This window comes from Chionomys nivalis, chromosome 18 (assembly GCF_950005125.1).
Source record: "Chionomys nivalis chromosome 18, mChiNiv1.1, whole genome shotgun sequence".
In the NCBI taxonomy this organism is placed as follows: Eukaryota; Metazoa; Chordata; class Mammalia; order Rodentia; family Cricetidae; genus Chionomys; species Chionomys nivalis.
The window spans coordinates 5,048,368-5,066,088 of NC_080103.1; the positions used below are offsets into that span (position 1 = coordinate 5,048,368).

At 51.5% G+C, this 17,721-nt stretch overlaps 2 protein-coding genes across 2 annotated transcripts in view; one reads left to right on the forward strand and one right to left on the reverse strand.

The window, feature by feature from the left end:
* Nucleotides 1-3,793, reverse strand: part of Dcst1 (DC-STAMP domain containing 1) — a 17,630-nt gene extending 13,837 nt beyond the window's left edge. Inside the window, 5 exon segments of the mRNA XM_057793807.1 lie at nt 2,523-2,597; nt 2,688-2,813; nt 3,474-3,545; nt 3,548-3,678; nt 3,771-3,793. Of these exon segments, the coding sequence (XP_057649790.1) occupies nt 2,523-2,597; nt 2,688-2,813; nt 3,474-3,545; nt 3,548-3,678; nt 3,771-3,793 (427 nt within the window).
* Nucleotides 3,792-17,702, forward strand: Dcst2 (DC-STAMP domain containing 2). The gene is made up of 15 exons (XM_057793808.1): nt 3,792-4,044; nt 4,171-4,341; nt 4,629-4,730; nt 4,919-5,116; nt 5,456-5,521; nt 5,992-6,205; nt 6,359-6,516; nt 6,871-7,035; nt 8,655-8,822; nt 8,930-9,030; nt 9,980-10,110; nt 11,978-12,105; nt 12,407-12,500; nt 12,608-12,730; nt 17,519-17,702. Exons 1-15 carry the CDS (start codon nt 3,792-3,794, stop codon nt 17,700-17,702), a joined length of 2,256 nt encoding a protein of 751 aa, XP_057649791.1.
* The last annotated feature ends 19 nt before the right edge of the window (nt 17,703-17,721 follow it).

Sequence of the window (17,721 nt, forward strand, 5' to 3'; positions counted from 1 at the left end):
ATCTATAGAACACACATGAATATGGTGGTCATCTATAGAACATACGTGAATATGGTGTTCATCTATAGACATGTGAATACGGTGGTCATCTATAGAACACATGTGAATATGGTGGTGATCTATAGAACACATGTGAATAAGGTGGTTCATCTATAGAACACACGTGAATACGGTGGTTCATCTATAGAACACATGTGAATATGGTGGTGATCTATAGAACACATGTGAATAAGGTGGTTCATCTATAGAACACACGTGAATACGGTGTTCATCTATAGAACACACGTGAATACGGTGGTCATCTATAGAACACACGTGAATATGATGGTCAGAAAGAAAAACAGTTTGCTGTGGTCGTGACCTTATGGTCAAAGACTCTAGTTTACATGGTCAGTGAGCATGGCATTCATTCCATTGCCCTGGTTGGGACCGAGAAGGGCATCAATTGCGGGACTGACCAGAGCCATGAGAAGCCTGCTGGCAAGTTTTCCTGGGTCCTGAACCAGGGGCAGGAGAAAGAGATGTTCCTTCGCTAGCATGTGCGGTTACTGCACAGAGATGTGATGCCTGGAGTTATGGCAGGGATTTGGTAACAGAAAAGGCTCTAGGCAGCCAGGCGGTGGTGGCACATGGCTTTAATCCCAGCACCTGGGACACTGTGGGTCTATCAGTTCTACAGTCCAGGACAGCCAAGGCTTTACAGGGAATTCTGTCTCAGAAAAAAGCAAAAAGATGAAACCTCTAGCCGAAGACTGTGAAAAGACAGAAGGACTCTGGTTGTGTTTTATTTTGTTTGAAGTAAAGTCCTTTTTAAAAAAATTCTTTAAGTGGCCGGGTGGTGGTGGCGCACGCCTTTAATCCCAGCACTTGGGAGGCGGAGGCAGGTGGATCTCTGTGAGTTCGAGGCCAGCCCGATTTACAAGAGTGAGTTCCAGGACAGGCTCCAAAGCTACAGAGAAACCTTGTCTCGAAAAACAAAACAAAACAAAAATTCTTTAAAAAAAAAAAAATAAGGCCGGGCGGTGGTGGCGCACGCCTTTAATCCCAGCACTTGGGAGGCAGAGGCTGGTGAATCTCTGTGAGTTCGAGACCAGCCTGGTCTACAAGAGCTAGTTCCAGGACAGGCTCCAAAACCACAGAGAAACCCTGTCTCGAAAAACCAAAAAAAAAAAAAAGGTACCCAGAGGTAGTGGTGTGTGCCTTTAGGCCCAGCACTCAGGAGGAAAGTGGAACCCTGAGTTCAAGGCCAACTTGGTCCACAGAGCAAATTCCAAGACAGCTAAGGGCTACACAGAGAAACCCTGTCTCAGAAAAAAAAAGCATACACACACACACACATATGAGTGTGTTTTACTCGCACATATGTATGTACACCATGTGTGTGCCTAGTGCCTTTGGAGATTGGAAGAACATGTCAGATGCCCTGGAAGTTGAGTTTCAGGTGGTCATGAACAGCCATATGAGTGCTGGGTATTGAACCCAGGTCCTCTGCAAGAGCATCAAGTGCTCTTAACTCCTGAACCATCGCTCAGCCCTGTGAGAGAAAGTCTTAATATATAGTTGGCCTCAAGTACACAATCTTCCTGCCTCAAGCCTTCCAGTGCTGGGATTCTAAGTACATCTCGGAGCTAACATCTGGAGCCGTTAGATTTCTCAAGCGCTAAAGCTTTTTCTCTTTTCATCCTGTTTGAGTCTTTTTCTCCTGTCTATTTTCTTTCAAGACACTGTGAGCCCAGGCTGTCGTGGAACTCCAGGAGTAACTTCTTCATGCAGCTTTTCCTTGGGATGACAAACTGTCTCTACGACTTGGCTACTTTCACATAGCCCTTCTCAGCCGTCCCTTTCCTGTGGCCCAGCACCTCACAAAGCAAATGTCTCCATTCAAATGTCACCTCTAGAAGTCTTCCCTGACAGGTTCAGGGTCGCGCCCAGCCCCTCCCTCCCTCCTCCATAGCCTACTGTACCCCCTTTACTGTCACACTGGCGGGTTGGTTAGTGTCTATTTTTTGTTACTTGGCAATCCAGACTGTGTGCCAGGCTGATCTTGAATTAAGGCAATCCTCCTCCCTTAGCTTATGAATTCTGGGATTGTAGGTGTGAGCCACCACACCCAGCTATGCCTGACTTTCTTTTCTTTGTAAACTCCAAAAAGGCTGGTGCTTGTCAACTTTGTTATTTCTGAATCCTCATGAAGAAAGGAAAGGAAAGGAAAGGAAAGGAAAGGAAAGGAAAGGAAAGGAAAGGTTCTTTAGATGAGTTGGCGATGTGCCCGATTGGTCAACAGAGCAGGTTATAAGGTGTAGGTTTGACCTATGATGTGTGGGCAGTGAGACTTTCAAAGACTGGCGAGACTTAATGAAGACGAGGGCTGTGTCTTCTCACTTTGGGACCCTCTCTCCTCTGAGCCTCCCTCTCTCTTTTCCAAAGTGTAAAAGGGAGGTAAAGTCATGGACTTCGGGCACAAAAGGAGCAAGCTCTACGTTCCCCAGGCCCCTAATGCCCAGCCTTTTTCCACTACTAACTTGCCAGGCCATACAACGCCACCATCTTCTGCTCCTCATAGATGTTCATGGGGTTCACCAGGAGCTGAAAGAGACCTGAGGAGCAGGGCGAAGCCAGCCGTAAACTGGTAGCCCCGACTCTGCGCCAGCCTTGGCCCAGCCCTGCCCTTCTGCTCCCACGCTTACCTATGGCCAGTAGCCCACCAGTTCCTGCTCCTAGCAGGAAAGCAGTGGCAGGGAACTCCCCTGGCTGGCGCCATAGGAACCGGCTCCAGGGAACTGGAAGACCCCAGCGCAGGAGTCTCTGCATGGCTGGAAAGGGGACAGTTCAGCCCACAGCCTCTTCTGGCTTGGAGGGTCGTTAAGGCTAGAAACACTTTATTTATGAGTGTGTGTGCACCTGCCTGAGTTTATGTGTGCCATATGTATGAAGTGCCCAGAGAGTGGTGGAGCCCTTGGAGCTACAGTTAGAAGCTACTGCAAGCAGCCTGGTGTGGGTGTTAGATTCAGGTCCTCGGAGAGAAGGAAGTGCTCTTTACCACTGAGCTATTTCTCCAGCCCCAAGGTTTGAGGATTTTTTTTTTTTGCGGGGGGGAGGGGGGTGCTTTTCTAGACAAGGTATCTCTGTGTAGCCCTGGCTGTCCTAGAGCTTGCTCTATAGACCAGGCTGGCCTCGAACTCACAGAGATCCACCTGCCTCTGTCTCCCGAATGCTGGGATTAAAGGCTTGAGCCACCACCATCCTGCTAAGGTTTGAGATCTTTAGGAGGATCAGATGATGGGGAAACATGGTGGCAGGGATGTGGAGTGCACTAGAAGAAATAAGGGACCCTGAAGAGTAAGGCGGGAGTGGAGAAGAAGAGAAGGGACCAGGCTGTAGGGAGGACATGAGGAATAGGTGTTAGAGGACCCCCAAATGGAGACGAGGGCAAGAGAAGTCTGAGGGGTGCTGGGAAGGGGCAGGAGTCTCACTAGTGTGGGGCAGTTTCTGTTGTCTTCCTGCTCCGTTCTGATCCTGTGTCTTGTCCATCAGACTATTCTCGGAACCCTTTTCACCCGAGAAGTCTCTTCAAAGATTTCTAGGCTGTGAAATTCTGATGAGAGAAGGGAAGTACTGCCTGTGTCCTTCACGTCACTAACAGACCCTTCAACTCCCCAGCTCTGTGAGCTCTCAGAACTGGTTAATGGGTTCTGAGACACACCCGTGGTATAAGCTTGGCGGAACCTTAGAATTAGACGGAGAATTCCGAGTCTCTTCTGGAGACATACTGGCATTTGGTCCCTGCAGCCATGTCTAAAACTGATGCTGTAGAGGAGGAGGGGCCCAGTAGGGCACGGGCTGTGGTCCGAAGCGTGGGGGGCTTTATTCTGGGTTTGTCCTTGGCCACAGCCTATGGGATCCTGGAACTCCTGGTGGAGGGACACAGCTCCTACGGCTGCCTGGTGGCCACTGTCACTTTGGCTGCCTTCCTTAGCCTGGGCATGGGGTTCTCCCGCCAGGTCCGTGTCACTGTCTTCCTGCTGCTTCCCCAGGTCTTCTCCAGTGAGTCTGGCACCCTGGGGGCAAGGCCAGGCTGGGTTGGGGCTTGGGGGAGGGTATTGTATGAAGAAGCAACTGCTGCTTTGGGGCTGGGGTCCTGGGCTGGGGTTGACTGAGCCGTCTCCCTAGGGCAGGGTCGGATGCTGCTGCTTGTGGCTGCCTTTGGACTGGTGCTTCAAGGGCCTTGTGCCAATACCCTGCGCAACTTTGCCCGGGCCAGTGAAGCTGTGGCCTGTGGGGCAGAGCTGGCCCTGAACCAGACTGCAGAAATGCTAGAGCGGGCCAAGCAGCCCCTTGTCAGTAAGGTCCACCCCAGCCTACCTCTGACCCCCAGCCTGGAAGGTCTTCCACCTTTCGGTTTAATTCCTTTCTGAGTGGCTGAACCTGGGAAGCGGCTTCCCAGTCCAGCTAAATCCTCTTTCCCTTGCCCTCCAGCCTCTTCCTTCACCTGGTTATTTTCACACCCCAGCACCTCGGCTCCCTAACCTCTCTGATAGCCTCCCCCTGCACCTCCCCTCCTCCAGGAAATGATGACAATCAGCTCCTGGAGGGAAAGGCCCACCACAATGTTGCCCTTTGTCTCTCAGGTGCTCTGACCAAGATTAAAGCTATTGCCCAGAGGGCCAAAGTGGTGGCTGACCGGGTCCGCAGGTTCTTCCGGTCCATCATGGACGGCGTGAAGCATGTGGGTAGGTGTGTCACATGTCTGGTGTGGGAGGTCAAAATACCCCCAGTCTCCTTATCCTAGGCCTCTCCAGGCCTGCTCACTGACCACTGGCCAGTTCTGGGGGGAAGGGGGAAATGGGTGGTGTTACCTAAGTTATTAAAAAGGCTGGGCCACTGCTACCCAGAGTACTGACTGATGAGCCGTCTCCAGCCAGGGCCCTGCGGAATGTGTGGTATTGGCTCCTTCACATTGGTGATGTGTGCAACTCAGAGCTGGGCAACCCTTACATGAAATGCAGTCGGGTATTTGATGACGCCAGAGACAGCTGTATGAAGAGCATGCCGCGGGTCGCTCACCTGTGCTACGTGATCATGCCCTTCAAACTGGCGCTGTGCGGACTTGCCAGCTGTGAGAGCGCCAGGGGTTCCCTGCGGGGAGGCATGAACATGGGGTGGAATGGGGTGTGGGAATGCAGGATCCATCAGAAGGGGGGCACGGGGGGTCACATAAGGGGCGTTGGATATGGAGCTCATAAGGACGCTGGGTTCAGTAGGAAAAGGTAGGCGATGGAGAAGGAGTGATGCTCAGGAAAGCACAGCAGAGAAAGGCTAAGAATCTTAGAAATGCAGAGGAGACCAATGGGAAAGGTGGGAAGTCTAGACGGCCCCATGAGAGGAAGGATCCAGAGGTGGACAGGCAGGTTACATCTCTGCGCCTCATCCTCACATTGAGCTCCCTGACTCTTAGTGGTCCAGATGTTCTGTGTCATCCCCATGTACCTTCAGCTCTTCCTGCGAAGGACCATCAGCACCCGTGAGTGACCCAGTGACCCCTCCAGCCCTTGCCGCCCCTGTTCTCATCTTCCTGCGGCCACGGGCAGCGGAAGTCTCCTGGTCCATATGAGAGATCGCAAGAGCAGGAAAGGGCTGTGCAGGGTCACCCAGACTAACGTCTAGGCTGAGCTGATTGAGAAACAGAGGCCCAGTGAGCGGGGGAAGGTGTCTCATCAAAGCCACACTTCAGAGCAGAATCTGGGAGGAACAGGGCCTCCCACCAGAGCTAGGTGGTGGCTCACTCCTTACTCGTGACGAAGCATAAGCCCTAGGCCAAGTCTAGTGCTGTGTGTCAGGAAGGTGTCACTGCTTCCTAGTCCAGGTCTGGGCCCTGGGAGCTCCGGCCACCTGTGAGTTGTGCAATTCCTGGGCCGGGACAGCCCCCACCCCATTCATTTCTGCCCTCCTAACTCTCCTGGCTCGTGTCTCCTCTGGCCCTGCTGGTCCCAGCTGTGATGAAGCTGCTTAACCAGGTGCGTCGTGAGTTTGAGTTCAACATGACAGTCACCCACTACTTCTCTGTGGACCTCAACGCCTCTCGGAGCCTGTCCCAGGTGGCCCTGGACCTTCACGAGGCGGTCAGCACGAAGCTGCACAGGACCAGGGAGGCCCTGGCCCTGATGGGCTACACCATGCCTCTTCTCTTTGCACTTCTCTACCTCCAGTGAGGGGCTCCCAGGGCCAGTGGGGAGATGGGCTGCTGCAGGCTGTCCATCTAAGGAATCTTGGGGGTGGTGGAAGCTGGTAGGGCGGCACTGCCCGGAGTGCCTGGGTGTCTGGTAAATAGAGCTGGACTCTCATGTGCACTTCTCCTCAGAGCCCTGTGGTATTGGCACTGTTACCTGAACTGGGACGATTTTGACAACATCTATATCACCAGCCGCTTCTTGCACATGGAGGCAGTGCGCTCTGAGGCAGGGCTGCCCACGGTGCTGCCGCTCAGTTCCCAGGAGGCCAGATACTACATCCAACCAGGTGAGGGTGTAAGGATGGACCCATAGTCCTGACCCTGTTTGGGAGCATAGAGATCAGAGGAAACAGAGATGACCTCGGGCTGAGAGGAAGACAAGGGAGCAACATGGACCAAGGGTTGGGAAGGCTTTCTGTGGTGAGGGCCAGAGGGGTGCGCTAATATGGAAGGGAGGACTGCCCAGGAGGCAGGAAGCAAACAGGGTAGAGAGCTCTGGGGTGGACCACAGGTCCAGGTAAAGGACTGCTCCCACCTTTGCCAGAGTTCTCACAGCCTCCTTACTTCTTGCCCTCTGGCTGAACTTGGTTGACCTGTGGGCAGGAGAACTGGGGAATACACTCCTGAACACCCTCCTTCAGGCTCCATCTTCCTGTCCCAATGGGAGCAGTTTTTTTATGTGCTGGAGACCTTTGATCTTGCTCGTCACCTCCTCCTCGTGTTCCTCCTGGTCTTTCTGGACTATGCTGTCTTCTGGGTACTTGACCTGGCCCGGTACCATCTCCAGGGCGAGATTGTAGCCCGCAGTGAGTGCCCACCCCTCCTCCTGTGCCCGCCCACCCGATGCATCCTCCTTCTCCCTGGGGCTTTCTCCTGGGGGACTCTTTGGATAGCTTCATGTCAATGCCATTCACTCTTCCAGCCTCTGCCTCCTATCTTGGTAAAGAACACAACATGGCAGAATAGCAAAGACACAAGCTGTAAGCCAAACTGGCTTGGTTCAAATCCCAGCCCTGTTCTTTATCAGGAGGTGATTTTAAGTAAGTTGCTTGGGAGCTGGGGACAGAGCCCCATGCACAGTGCCCCAGGTCCATCCCCAGTACACACACGCACACACTCACACACACACGCACTCGCGCATACACACATGCACACACACGCATGCACGCACACACACATGCACACACATGAGCGCGTGCACACACATGCACATGCACACACACGCACACGGACACACACTTGTGCACACACATGCATGCACGCACACACACATGCACACACACGAGCGTGCACACACATGCACACGAGCACACACACTCGCGCATACACACATGCACGCACACGCATGCACGTACACACACATGCACACACACGAGTGCACGCACACACGCACATGCACGCACACAAGCACACACGCACACAAGCACACACATACACATACAGACACACAAATTGCTTAACCCCTCACAGCTTCAGTTTGCTCATCTGAATAATGAAGCAATGGCTGCTCTCTGAGTCACTGTAAGAAGTGAGACTAGCTGGGTGGTGGTGGCTCACACCTTTAATCCTAGCACTCCGAAGACAGAGGCAGGCAGATCTCTGTGAGTTCAAGGCCAGCCTGGTCTACAGAGTTCCAGGATGGCTAGGCCTGCTACACAGAGAAACCCTGTCTTGAAAAACCAAACCAAACAAACAAACAAAAGAAGTGAGAGTATTGTTTAGTTGTTTACTCCCTCCTTGGGCCCATGTGAGACTGGGTCACAAGTCAAGGAATATAATTGACCTGCATTTGTAATTTGCGTATTATCACACAGAGAATAGAAGAGAAACAAGCAAAAAAGACAAGATAGTTCAGGGACACCTGTCACGAAGGTTCGACCTGAGCTCAATCCTCAAAACTCTAGAAAGAGTGGAAGGAGGGAGCTGTCTCCACAGAGCTGTCCTCTGGTCCCATTCGTGTGCTGGGGCGTGTGTGCCCCCGCAACCACACATACGCACACGCACGCACTAATAATAAATGAAAAAGAAAACCACTGAAACTCAAGATGTAAGACACAACAATAAACTGGGGAGTGGTGGCCCTCCCGTCACCCCAGCACTCTGGAGGCCCTGGTGGCCCTCCCGTCACCCCAGCACTCTGGAGGCTGAGGCAGCAGGATTGAGTGACCAGGCTACACAGTGAGACCCTGTCTCTAAAAACCAAGGGAGAACTTACCAGCTTTCGGCCAATGTCAATGCTTCTGGGATGGCCATGAAGACTGTGGCAGAGCCAGCTGGATCATGGTATTAGGACCTTAGGGGTACCTGAGCACCAACAGTCCTGGATTGGGGTGCGGTTCGTGCCTATGACCTGCCTGGCTCTGCTTTTCCACCCTGCAGGGAAAGTGGTTGTTGCCATGAGTGTCCTCACAGTGTCTTTGTGCAGGCCCCGTGCTGGTGTCTATAACGGTGGAAGGGACTGGCTATTCAGGGAGTATCTACCGTGACCTGGTGTCAGCTTTTGACGTTCTGCAACAAGGCAACATCAGTATATTGTCCCAGCGCTGCCTCCTACATCCCTCCGAACCAGACGCCAGTGGTTACATCGTTATCGGTATTCACATCTTCTAAGAGTGAAGACGGGGCGAGGGGGCATGTGGACCAGGAGTGAGGCCAGTGCCTTGGGCAGCAGGCAGGGCTCACTGGGTGCTGTCTTCCCAGGTACCATGTATGGTCTGTGCTTCTTCGTCACCCTGTGTGGCAGCTACGTCAGCAGACTGCGGCGTGTCGTCTGTGCCTCCTATTACCCATCCAGGGAACAGGTGAGGGGTGTGGACCCAGCAGCTCTCTGCTGCGGCCCTGACGCTAAGCTGTCTGTGTCAGCTTGAGGGTACTGAAGCCTAGCAGCCCCAGTCTTTGCTCCTCTGTGGGAGCCGGGAGGGATGATGTCCTTTCAGCCCGGGCTTCCTGAGGCACAGCATCTCGCCTCCAAGGCTTCCCTAAAGTCACAGCGACATCTGTGGTGCAGGGACTCCAGTGAGGCATGGTGAAACAGTTTGGCTGATAGACATTTAAAGTAGATTAACTTCTTTTACATTTTAAATTTTTTTTAAATATTTATTTATTTATTATGTATACAATATTCTGTCTGCATGTATGTCTGCAGGCCAGAAGCAGGCACCAGACCTCATTACAGATGGTTGTGAGCCACCATGTGGTTGCCGGGAATTGAACTCAGGACCTTTGGAAGAGCAGGCAATGCTCTTAACCACTGAGCCATCTCTCCAGCCCTACATTTTAAATTTTTAATCATGTGTATATTCTTTTTTTCTGTGTGAGTATATTCCATGTGTTTGTAGGTACCAGAGGCCATGTGTTAGATCCCCTAGAATTCGAGTCACAACCAGTTGTGAGCTGCCTGATGTGGGTGTGGGAACTGGGGTCTTCTAGAAGAGTAATATACACTCATAACTGCTGAGCCATCTGTCCTGTCCCAGGAAGAAAGGCTTTTAATGAAACATCACTTAAAAAAAAAAAAAAAAAAAAAGAGGTTTACTAAGGGACGAAGAGATATGGAGAGGCGGAAGAGGAATGGCTGACTTTGCATGGGGGACCTGAAGGCTTCCTGGAGGAACAGGCATTTGAGCTAAGCCTTGAGGAACTCACTGGAGTCAGAAGGAAAAGACAGGCAGGAGTGGGGATGGGTGCGGGAGGGCACGGCAAAGCGGACGGAGCAGGAACACTTGTCCCACCCGGGGCCCGTCCCACCAGGAAAGGATCTCCTACCTCTACCACTCACTTCTGCGTCGTCGGACCAACATGCTGGCTGCAGTGCACCGGGCGGTCATGCGACGGGCAGCCGACCAGGGCCACATGAGTGTCCTCCAGGTGCTGGCCATCAGGTGAGTCCACGGTGCTTCCCTATAGGGTTGGGGTGGCAATCGACAGTCAGCAGTTGATGGAGGAGGGTCATCTTTCTATCTGTTGCTTTCATTGGTTAATTAATAAAGAAACTGCTTGGCCTCTGATAGGGTAAAATTTAGATAGGCGGAGTAAACAGAACAGAATGTTGGGAGAAAGAAGCCAAGTCAGGAGTTGCCATGATTCTCCCACTCCAGACAGACGCAGGTTAAAATCTTCCCTGGTAAACTAACTCGTTGTGCTACACAAAATATTAAAAATGGGTTAGATCAATATGTAAGAGCTAGCCAATAAGAGGTTAGAACTAATGGGCCAGAAAGTGTTCAAAAGAATACAGTTTCCGTGTAATTATTTCGGGTAAAGCTAGCCGGGTGGCGGGATGCAGCCCTGCCGCCGCTCCCATTACAACAAGCAGTGCTTCCCGAGGGACAACAGGTTTGGTTGAAGAGGGATGTCCAGCTCATACCTTCATGTCCTGAAGGAAGAACCCAGGACAAGAATTGTATTTTATTTATTTATTAATTATTATTATTACTTGTAAACCACACTGGTTCTGTTCCACGCTCTACTTGCTACGCGCTACAGGAACTAGGCTGAAAATTTAAAATCACACAAACACAGACAGAGACAGACAGACCAACGGGGCCACGGGGACATCCTTGAGACAAGAATGCCCACTGCTCAGGGGCAGCTTCTATAGGGCTCTGGCCACACCCCAGCTCTCGGGATCTTTCAGCTGCAGATTCATCAGAACCGACGCCCCTGCCATCAGGGCCTCGTGTTCAGAGCAGAGGAAAAACAAGCTGTTTACAAGAAATTCAGGGTCTGGTGGTCTGCAGTCCCCAACAATTACTGTTATTATTTTGTTATTTTTTTTTTCCTGAGGCAGGGTTTCTCTGTCTAATAGCCCTGGCTGTCCTGAAACTTGCTTTGTAGACCAGGCTGGCCTTGAAATCACAAAGATCTGCCTGCCTCTGCCTCCCAATGGCTGGGATTAAAGACATGTGCCACCACGCCTGGCTAAGAATTTTATTTTATTTTATTGTTTTTTTTTTTTTTTTTGGTTTTTCGAGACAGGGTTTCTCTGTGGCTTTGGAGCCTGTCCTGGAACTAGCTCTGTAGACCAGGCTGGTCTCGAACTCACAGAGATCCGCCTGCCTCTGCCTCCCGAGTGCCGGGATTAAAGGCGTGCACCACCACTGCCCAGTTAAGAATTTTACTTTTTTTTTTAAATATTTATTTATTATGTATACAATATTCTGTCTGCGTGTATGCCTGCAGGCCAGAAGAAGGCACCAGACCCCATTACAGATTGTGGGCTACCATGTGGTTGCTGGGAATTGAACTCAGGACCTTTGGAAGAGCAGGCAATGCTCTTAACCTCTGAGCCATCTCTCCAGCCCGAATTTTACTTTTTTTAAAAAAATGTTTTGTTTTTATTTTGTGTGTATGGGTTTCTCCACACGCATGCACATCTGTGTACCATGTGCATACAGTGCCCATGGAGGTCAGAAGAAGGCATCAGATCCCTTTGGACTGGAGTTACAGATGTTGGGAATTGAACCCAAGTCCTTTGAAAGAGCAGCCAGTGCTCTTAATTGCTTGAGGCATCTTTCCGGCTCCAAGAATAAACTTTAAGATTTATTCATGTGTACGAGTGTTTTACCTGCATGTATGTATGTATACCGAGTGCATGTCTGGTGCCCATGGAGATCAAAGTGAGGGAGAGAGGAAGGAGAATGGGGCAATGGAGAAACGGTTGCTACCTTCAGAAGGGCCACAGCTAGGGTGCTGGACGGTGTCCCTCCAATTTGGAGGTTGGTTGACATCTGCGACCTTTCTTCTAAGGTACCCTTGCCTAAGTCCTTTGCTCAGCCCATTTTTGCCGAATCAGCACTACTGCCTGGGCTGTGGGCAGCCTGAAGACAAAGGGGACATGGAGAACTTTGTGTCCTGCAGTACCCCAGGCTGCAAAGGTGAGACGCCCTCCCCCTGGAGGACTCGCGGTGTTTGCATATGATAGTCAACCAGGGTTCTTCCTTCACTGAATTCTCCAGTTTGTTCGCATGTGCCCGCCCCTCATTACTATGCATATTTCATTTGCATAGTCCCTCCCCCAGAATCTCAATTCTCCTGGGTGCAAGGGGTACTGAGCAATTCCCTAAGTGCCTACTTGACAAGGATGGGTCTTCTTTGGAGGGCGGAGAGGCCACAAACTAGGGATCGCAGAGAGTGAAGGGTTAGCGCAAGCCTCCTTTCCCTCCTGGCCTCCTCCAGGTCTCTACTGCCTCACCTGTTTCCGTCTCCTGGACAACACCTGCTCTGTGTGTGCGTTGCCTCTCTCCATGCAGGGGCACCTGGACCTGGAGCTGTGAGTCTTTCCCGGTGGGGAAGGCACCTGGGAATCTGTGGGGTCAATGGGAATAATGCCCTTCTCCAAGAGTATCTGTGGGCCACTGAGATAGCAGGCTTCTCCAGGGACTCCAGCGATGAGGAGGGTCCTCAGCTATGGCTGGCTGCAGCCCGCAGAAGGGCCGCTGAGCAGGAGCTCCAGAAAGCACTGGGCGAGCGCCTCTCAGACAAGCCCCGCCTAGCGTCCAGGTGAGCCGGAAGCAGGTGGGGATGGCCCCTGGGAACTGGGGCATGTTCTGAGCACCTGCCCCCTAGCCTGCGGTGGCTTACAATGGTGGTAGGACAGCAGCCCTGTGTAGAGCTCCTGAGGAAGAAGGAAGGGCCCTGTGATGAGAAGATACCGCGACACACTTCCCAGGATAGGCGCGGTGGCGCACGCCTTTAGTCCCAGCACTCAGGAGGCAGAGGCAGGTGGATCTCTGTGAGTTGGAGCACAGTCTGGTCTACAGAGTGAGTTCCAGGACAGCCAGGAATAAAAAGAAATCCTGTCTCGGGGTTGGGGCGGGGGCACCAAACCCAAAACTTCACAGAAAAGGAGGAAAATGAGCTGGGTTTAGGGCCAATCTGGTGGTTTGTCAGGCGCCGGCTAAGGGAGGCCAGGAAGCTGTGGCCTCTGTGAGTTTGGAGAATGTTAAGCATTCAGGAGGGTAAATAAAGCCTAGGGTGTGTGTATTTGGATGTGTGGAAGAGAGAGAGAGAGAGAGAGAGAGAGAGAGGGAGGGAGGGAGGGAGGGAGGGAGGGAGGGAGGGAGGGAGGGAGGGAGGGAGGGAGGGAAGGAAGAAGGGAAGGAGGGAGGGAAGGAGGGGACAAGAAAGCTTCATTGGGCATTTGAAGATCTTAGGTGTTGAGGGATGCATTCACATTTATCTGTGTTGTTTTGAGAGTCTCAAAGTGTAGCCCTGGCTGTCCTTGAACTCCGTAGACCAGGCTAGCCTCAAACTCACGAGAGCCACCTGCTTCTGCCTCCCAAGTGCTGGGATTAAGGGCCTGTGGGATCATTCCTGGTCTTGGCTTCAAATGCTCTGCAGTCCTTCCTGTTTGAGTGCTGGGATTACAGTCATGTACCACTGTGCCTACTTCTCTCTTTCCCTCACCCCCTCCTCCTTTGTGGTGTTAGGGCTCTAACCCAGAGCCTTGCACAAGCAGGGTTTGGCTTTTTTTTTTTTTCTCTTTGAGAAAGGGTCTCACTATGTCATCCTGGTTTGCCTGGAAATGTTGGGGTTAAAGGTGTCACTCTTACCACCAGGACAGTCTCTCTGTCTCTCTCACACACCACAGTCTCTCTGTCTCTCACACACCACAGTCTCTCTGTCTCTCACACACCACAGTCTCTCTGTCTCTCACACACACCACAATCTCTCTCTCACACACCACAGTCTCTCTGTCTCTCACACACACCACAGTCTCTCTGTCTCACACACCACAATCTGTCTCACACACCACAGTCTCCCTGTCTCTCACACACCACAGTCTCTCTGTCTCTCACACACCACAGTCTCTCTGTCTCTCATACACCACAGTCTGAGTTCTTTTCATTTACTTCTTGTTCAGTGAAACAGGACTTTTCACATAGTCAGGGATGGCCTTGAACTCCTTTCCCTAGGGCTGGGATTATCTGGGTGGTTCACACACCTTGGGGTCTTCAAAAATGTGTGTGTGTTGCCGGGCGGTGGTGGCGCACGCCTTTAATCCCAGCACTTGGGAGGCAGAGGCAGGCGGATCTCTGTGAGTTCGAGACCAGCCTGGTCTACAAGAGCTAGTTCCAGGACAGGCTCCAAAACCACAGAGAAACCCTGTCTCGAAAAAGCAAAAAAAAAAAGTGTGTGTGTGTGTGTGTGTGTGTGTGTGTATGCGTGTGGTGGGGGTTCCAGGCCAGTCAGGACTACATAGTGAGACCATCTTAATAAACAAACAAGTTTGAGTGAGTTCTATGCTATCCAGGTCATTTGTATAAGACCAGAAAGACAAAAGGAAGGAATGGGGCTAGACAGACAGCCTTGAGGTTAAGAATATTTGCAAGTCAGGCAGTGGTGGTGAAAACATTTAATCCCAGAATTTGGAGTTGTTTAAGGTCAGCCTGGTCTGCAGACTGAGTTCCAGGACAGCCAGGGTTATATGGAGAAACCCTGCCTCGAAAAACAAAAAACAAACAACAAAAACAGCCATTCTCCTCTAGACTCTGGCCACCAGACATGCATGCAACACTCACCCATACAAACAAGGAAAACATATATATGTGTGTGTAATATTTATATATATTTAATAAATATTTAGGGACAGAAATGGCTTTGTGGTTGGAACACTTGCTATTTTTCCAAAGGATCTGAGTTCAATTCCCCGCATCCATGCTGGGGGGGTGGGGACTCATAACCACCTGCAACTCCAGGGGATCAGATGTGTCTCTGGACAGGCACCTACACACATGGCAGATACTGACCCAGATGGACATACAATGCATAAAAATATAACAAAAAATTTTAAAGAGAAGGGAGAACTGGAGAGGGGGAGAGCAGGAAGGAATCTATTATTGAAAACTCCCATACGCTAAGGAGACAGAACAGTTGGGCAGGAGGCTGTTTCAGCCATTGGCAGTCCAAAGATGAGATACTAAGAACGCTGGATCTACTAGGCTTGGGGAAGAAGGAGAAACAGGGCTGGCCGGATTTGAAACCAAGAGCTGTCTGTCTATAGGGTGTGTAGCTAGAACCACCCAGGGAGCAGATGCAGAGATTGCAGCAGGACTCTGGACTGGAGGTGTCTCTTTAGGAAGTTGCTGACTTGAGAGAAAATGGGGCTGGGCGGTGGTGGCGCACGCCTTTAATCTCAGCACTGGGAGGCAGAGGCAGGCGGATCTCTGTGAGTTCGAGACCAGCCTGGTCTACAAGAGCTAGTTCCAGGACAGGCTCCAGAGCTACAGAGAAACCCTGTCTCGAAAAACAACAACAGCAGCAGCAACAACAACAACAACAGAGTTCAACTGTAAAGCCGAGGGGAAAGGGAGGCCGAGGAACGCGGGAGAGCCGAACCCTTATTAGGCCAGATGTGAGCAATAGGCTGAGGACCAACACTCGCTCCATAGTTGAGGGACCAGACCACTGGTGTGGTTTGAGGGGACATTTTTCATGGCATCAGGATGGCGAAAACCAGGTCACGAAGCAGCTGACAAAAGTGACTCAGAAGCCGAGTATGTGGCTTCTGTGTGAGGAAGAGGCTTGGGATCCCTTCAATATAACTTCTGTGATTAAAAAATAGAGGGCTGATTTAATTCCATCATCTGTTTCTGAGACAGGGTCTCACTGTGTAGCCCCTGACTGACCGACCGGGCATTTATGTGTACCAGGCTGGCCTTGAATCCATAGGGGTCCACCTGCCTCTGCCTCCAGAAGGGCTGGGATTGAAGGTGTGTGTCCATCCGGCTTAATATGTGTACTTATTTTTAGGATCTTACTATATGGTCTAGGCTGGCCTTGAACTTTTAGCCCTTCTGCTTCAGTCTCCCCAGAGGAGAGGCCATGTGCCACCCTGTGTGACTCGAAGAAAGGAAGCTTGGTGATAAAGAATTGGCTTTACACATAAGGGATACAGCACCAAAAGATGTTTTTTTTTTTTTTTTTGGTTTTTCGAGACAGGGTTTCTCTGTAGCTTTTGGTGCCTGTCCTGGAACTAGCTCTTGTAGACCAGGCTGGCCTTGAACTCCCAGAGATCCGCCTGCCTCTGCCTCCCGAGTGCTGGGATTAAAGGCGTGCGCCACCACCGCCCGGCCAAAAGATGTTTTTATATCCTAGCACATCTAGGACATGGAAGAGGCCAGCCTAGACCAGATAGTAAGATCATCCTAAAAATAATACACATGGGGCTGGAGAGATGGCTCAGTGGTTAAGAGCATTGCCTGCTCTTCCAAAGGTCCTGAGTTCAATTCCCAGAAACCACATGGTGGCTCACAACCATCTGTAATGAGGTTTGGTGCCCTCTTCTGGCCTGCAGGCATACAAACAGAACATTGTATACAAAATAAATATTTAAAAAAATAAATAATAATAATACACATATTAAGCCGGAGGGACACACACCTTTAATCCCAGCCCTTCTGGGGGCCTAGGAATGTAGTGGCCGAGCACCTGTTGGGCACCCACAAGGTCTGGGGTTCAACCCTAGGTCTGGACTGGGATGTAGGAAGAGAGCGTGCTGAGGTAGGCCAGGAGAATGTGGGTGAGGGGCGTCCCAGCCCGCTGAGAGGAGCCTTCAGAACAGTCCAGCCTGCTGCTCCAGCTCACTTTTCTCTAGGGAGGAGGAGGCAGACACCTCACAGAGACCAGAGACAGAGTGGGTGGTGGAGGCTGCGATGCTGGCAGTGGGGAAGAGTGGCCAGGGCCAGGGAGGCTGAGGGATCCCCAGGCAGGGTTAAGGCAGGTGATGGGGAGGGAACCTCTGTATGATGGCTGCTCCTGTGAGCCTGGCCAGAGGGTTGTTTTTGATTTTTGTCTTTGGTGACAGGTTCTCAACACTGTAGGCCTGAGTGTGTAGGGATTGTTCTCTCTTGGCTTCCTTAAGGCTTACCACATGGTCTTCGGTTGAGTTTGAAGGTTGAAGACTTTTTCTGGATGGGTCAGAGGGCAGGATGAGAAGAAAATGGAAGTACCTTCAGTAACTGAGATGACCGCCTTTGAGGAGCACAATGGCTAACCCCTGGCTGGGTTGGGAATGGTGTTCTAGCTATGTCCTCCCTAACTGTGAAGAGCACTGGTGAAGCCAATGTGGTGGCACACACCTTTAATACCAGCACTTGAAGGCAGAGGCAGGCGGATCTCTGTGAGTTCAAAACCAACCAGGTCTACAGAATGAGTTCTAGGACAGCCAGAGCTACAGAGTAATCCTGCCTAGAAAAACAACCAAAAAACAAGTTAAGCTGAGCAGGGACGGTGGTTAAGGCCGCCTGCCAGCAGCTTCGAGCTTACCAAGCCTTCCTCTCCTCCTAGTGACCAGGACAAAGGGAACACGCCTGAAAAGAAGCCCCTGCAGCCCCTCCCCGGAGCTCATGAGATCGCAGGCCTTCCCTTGTCCCCTGAACCCCAGGGACCACTTCAGAAATCCACTGCCCCCAAAGCAGACCCATCTCCAGCCTCAGAACCTCCTGACCCCTCCCACTCACCCCCAAAATAAAGGAACCAAAAGTGGACAC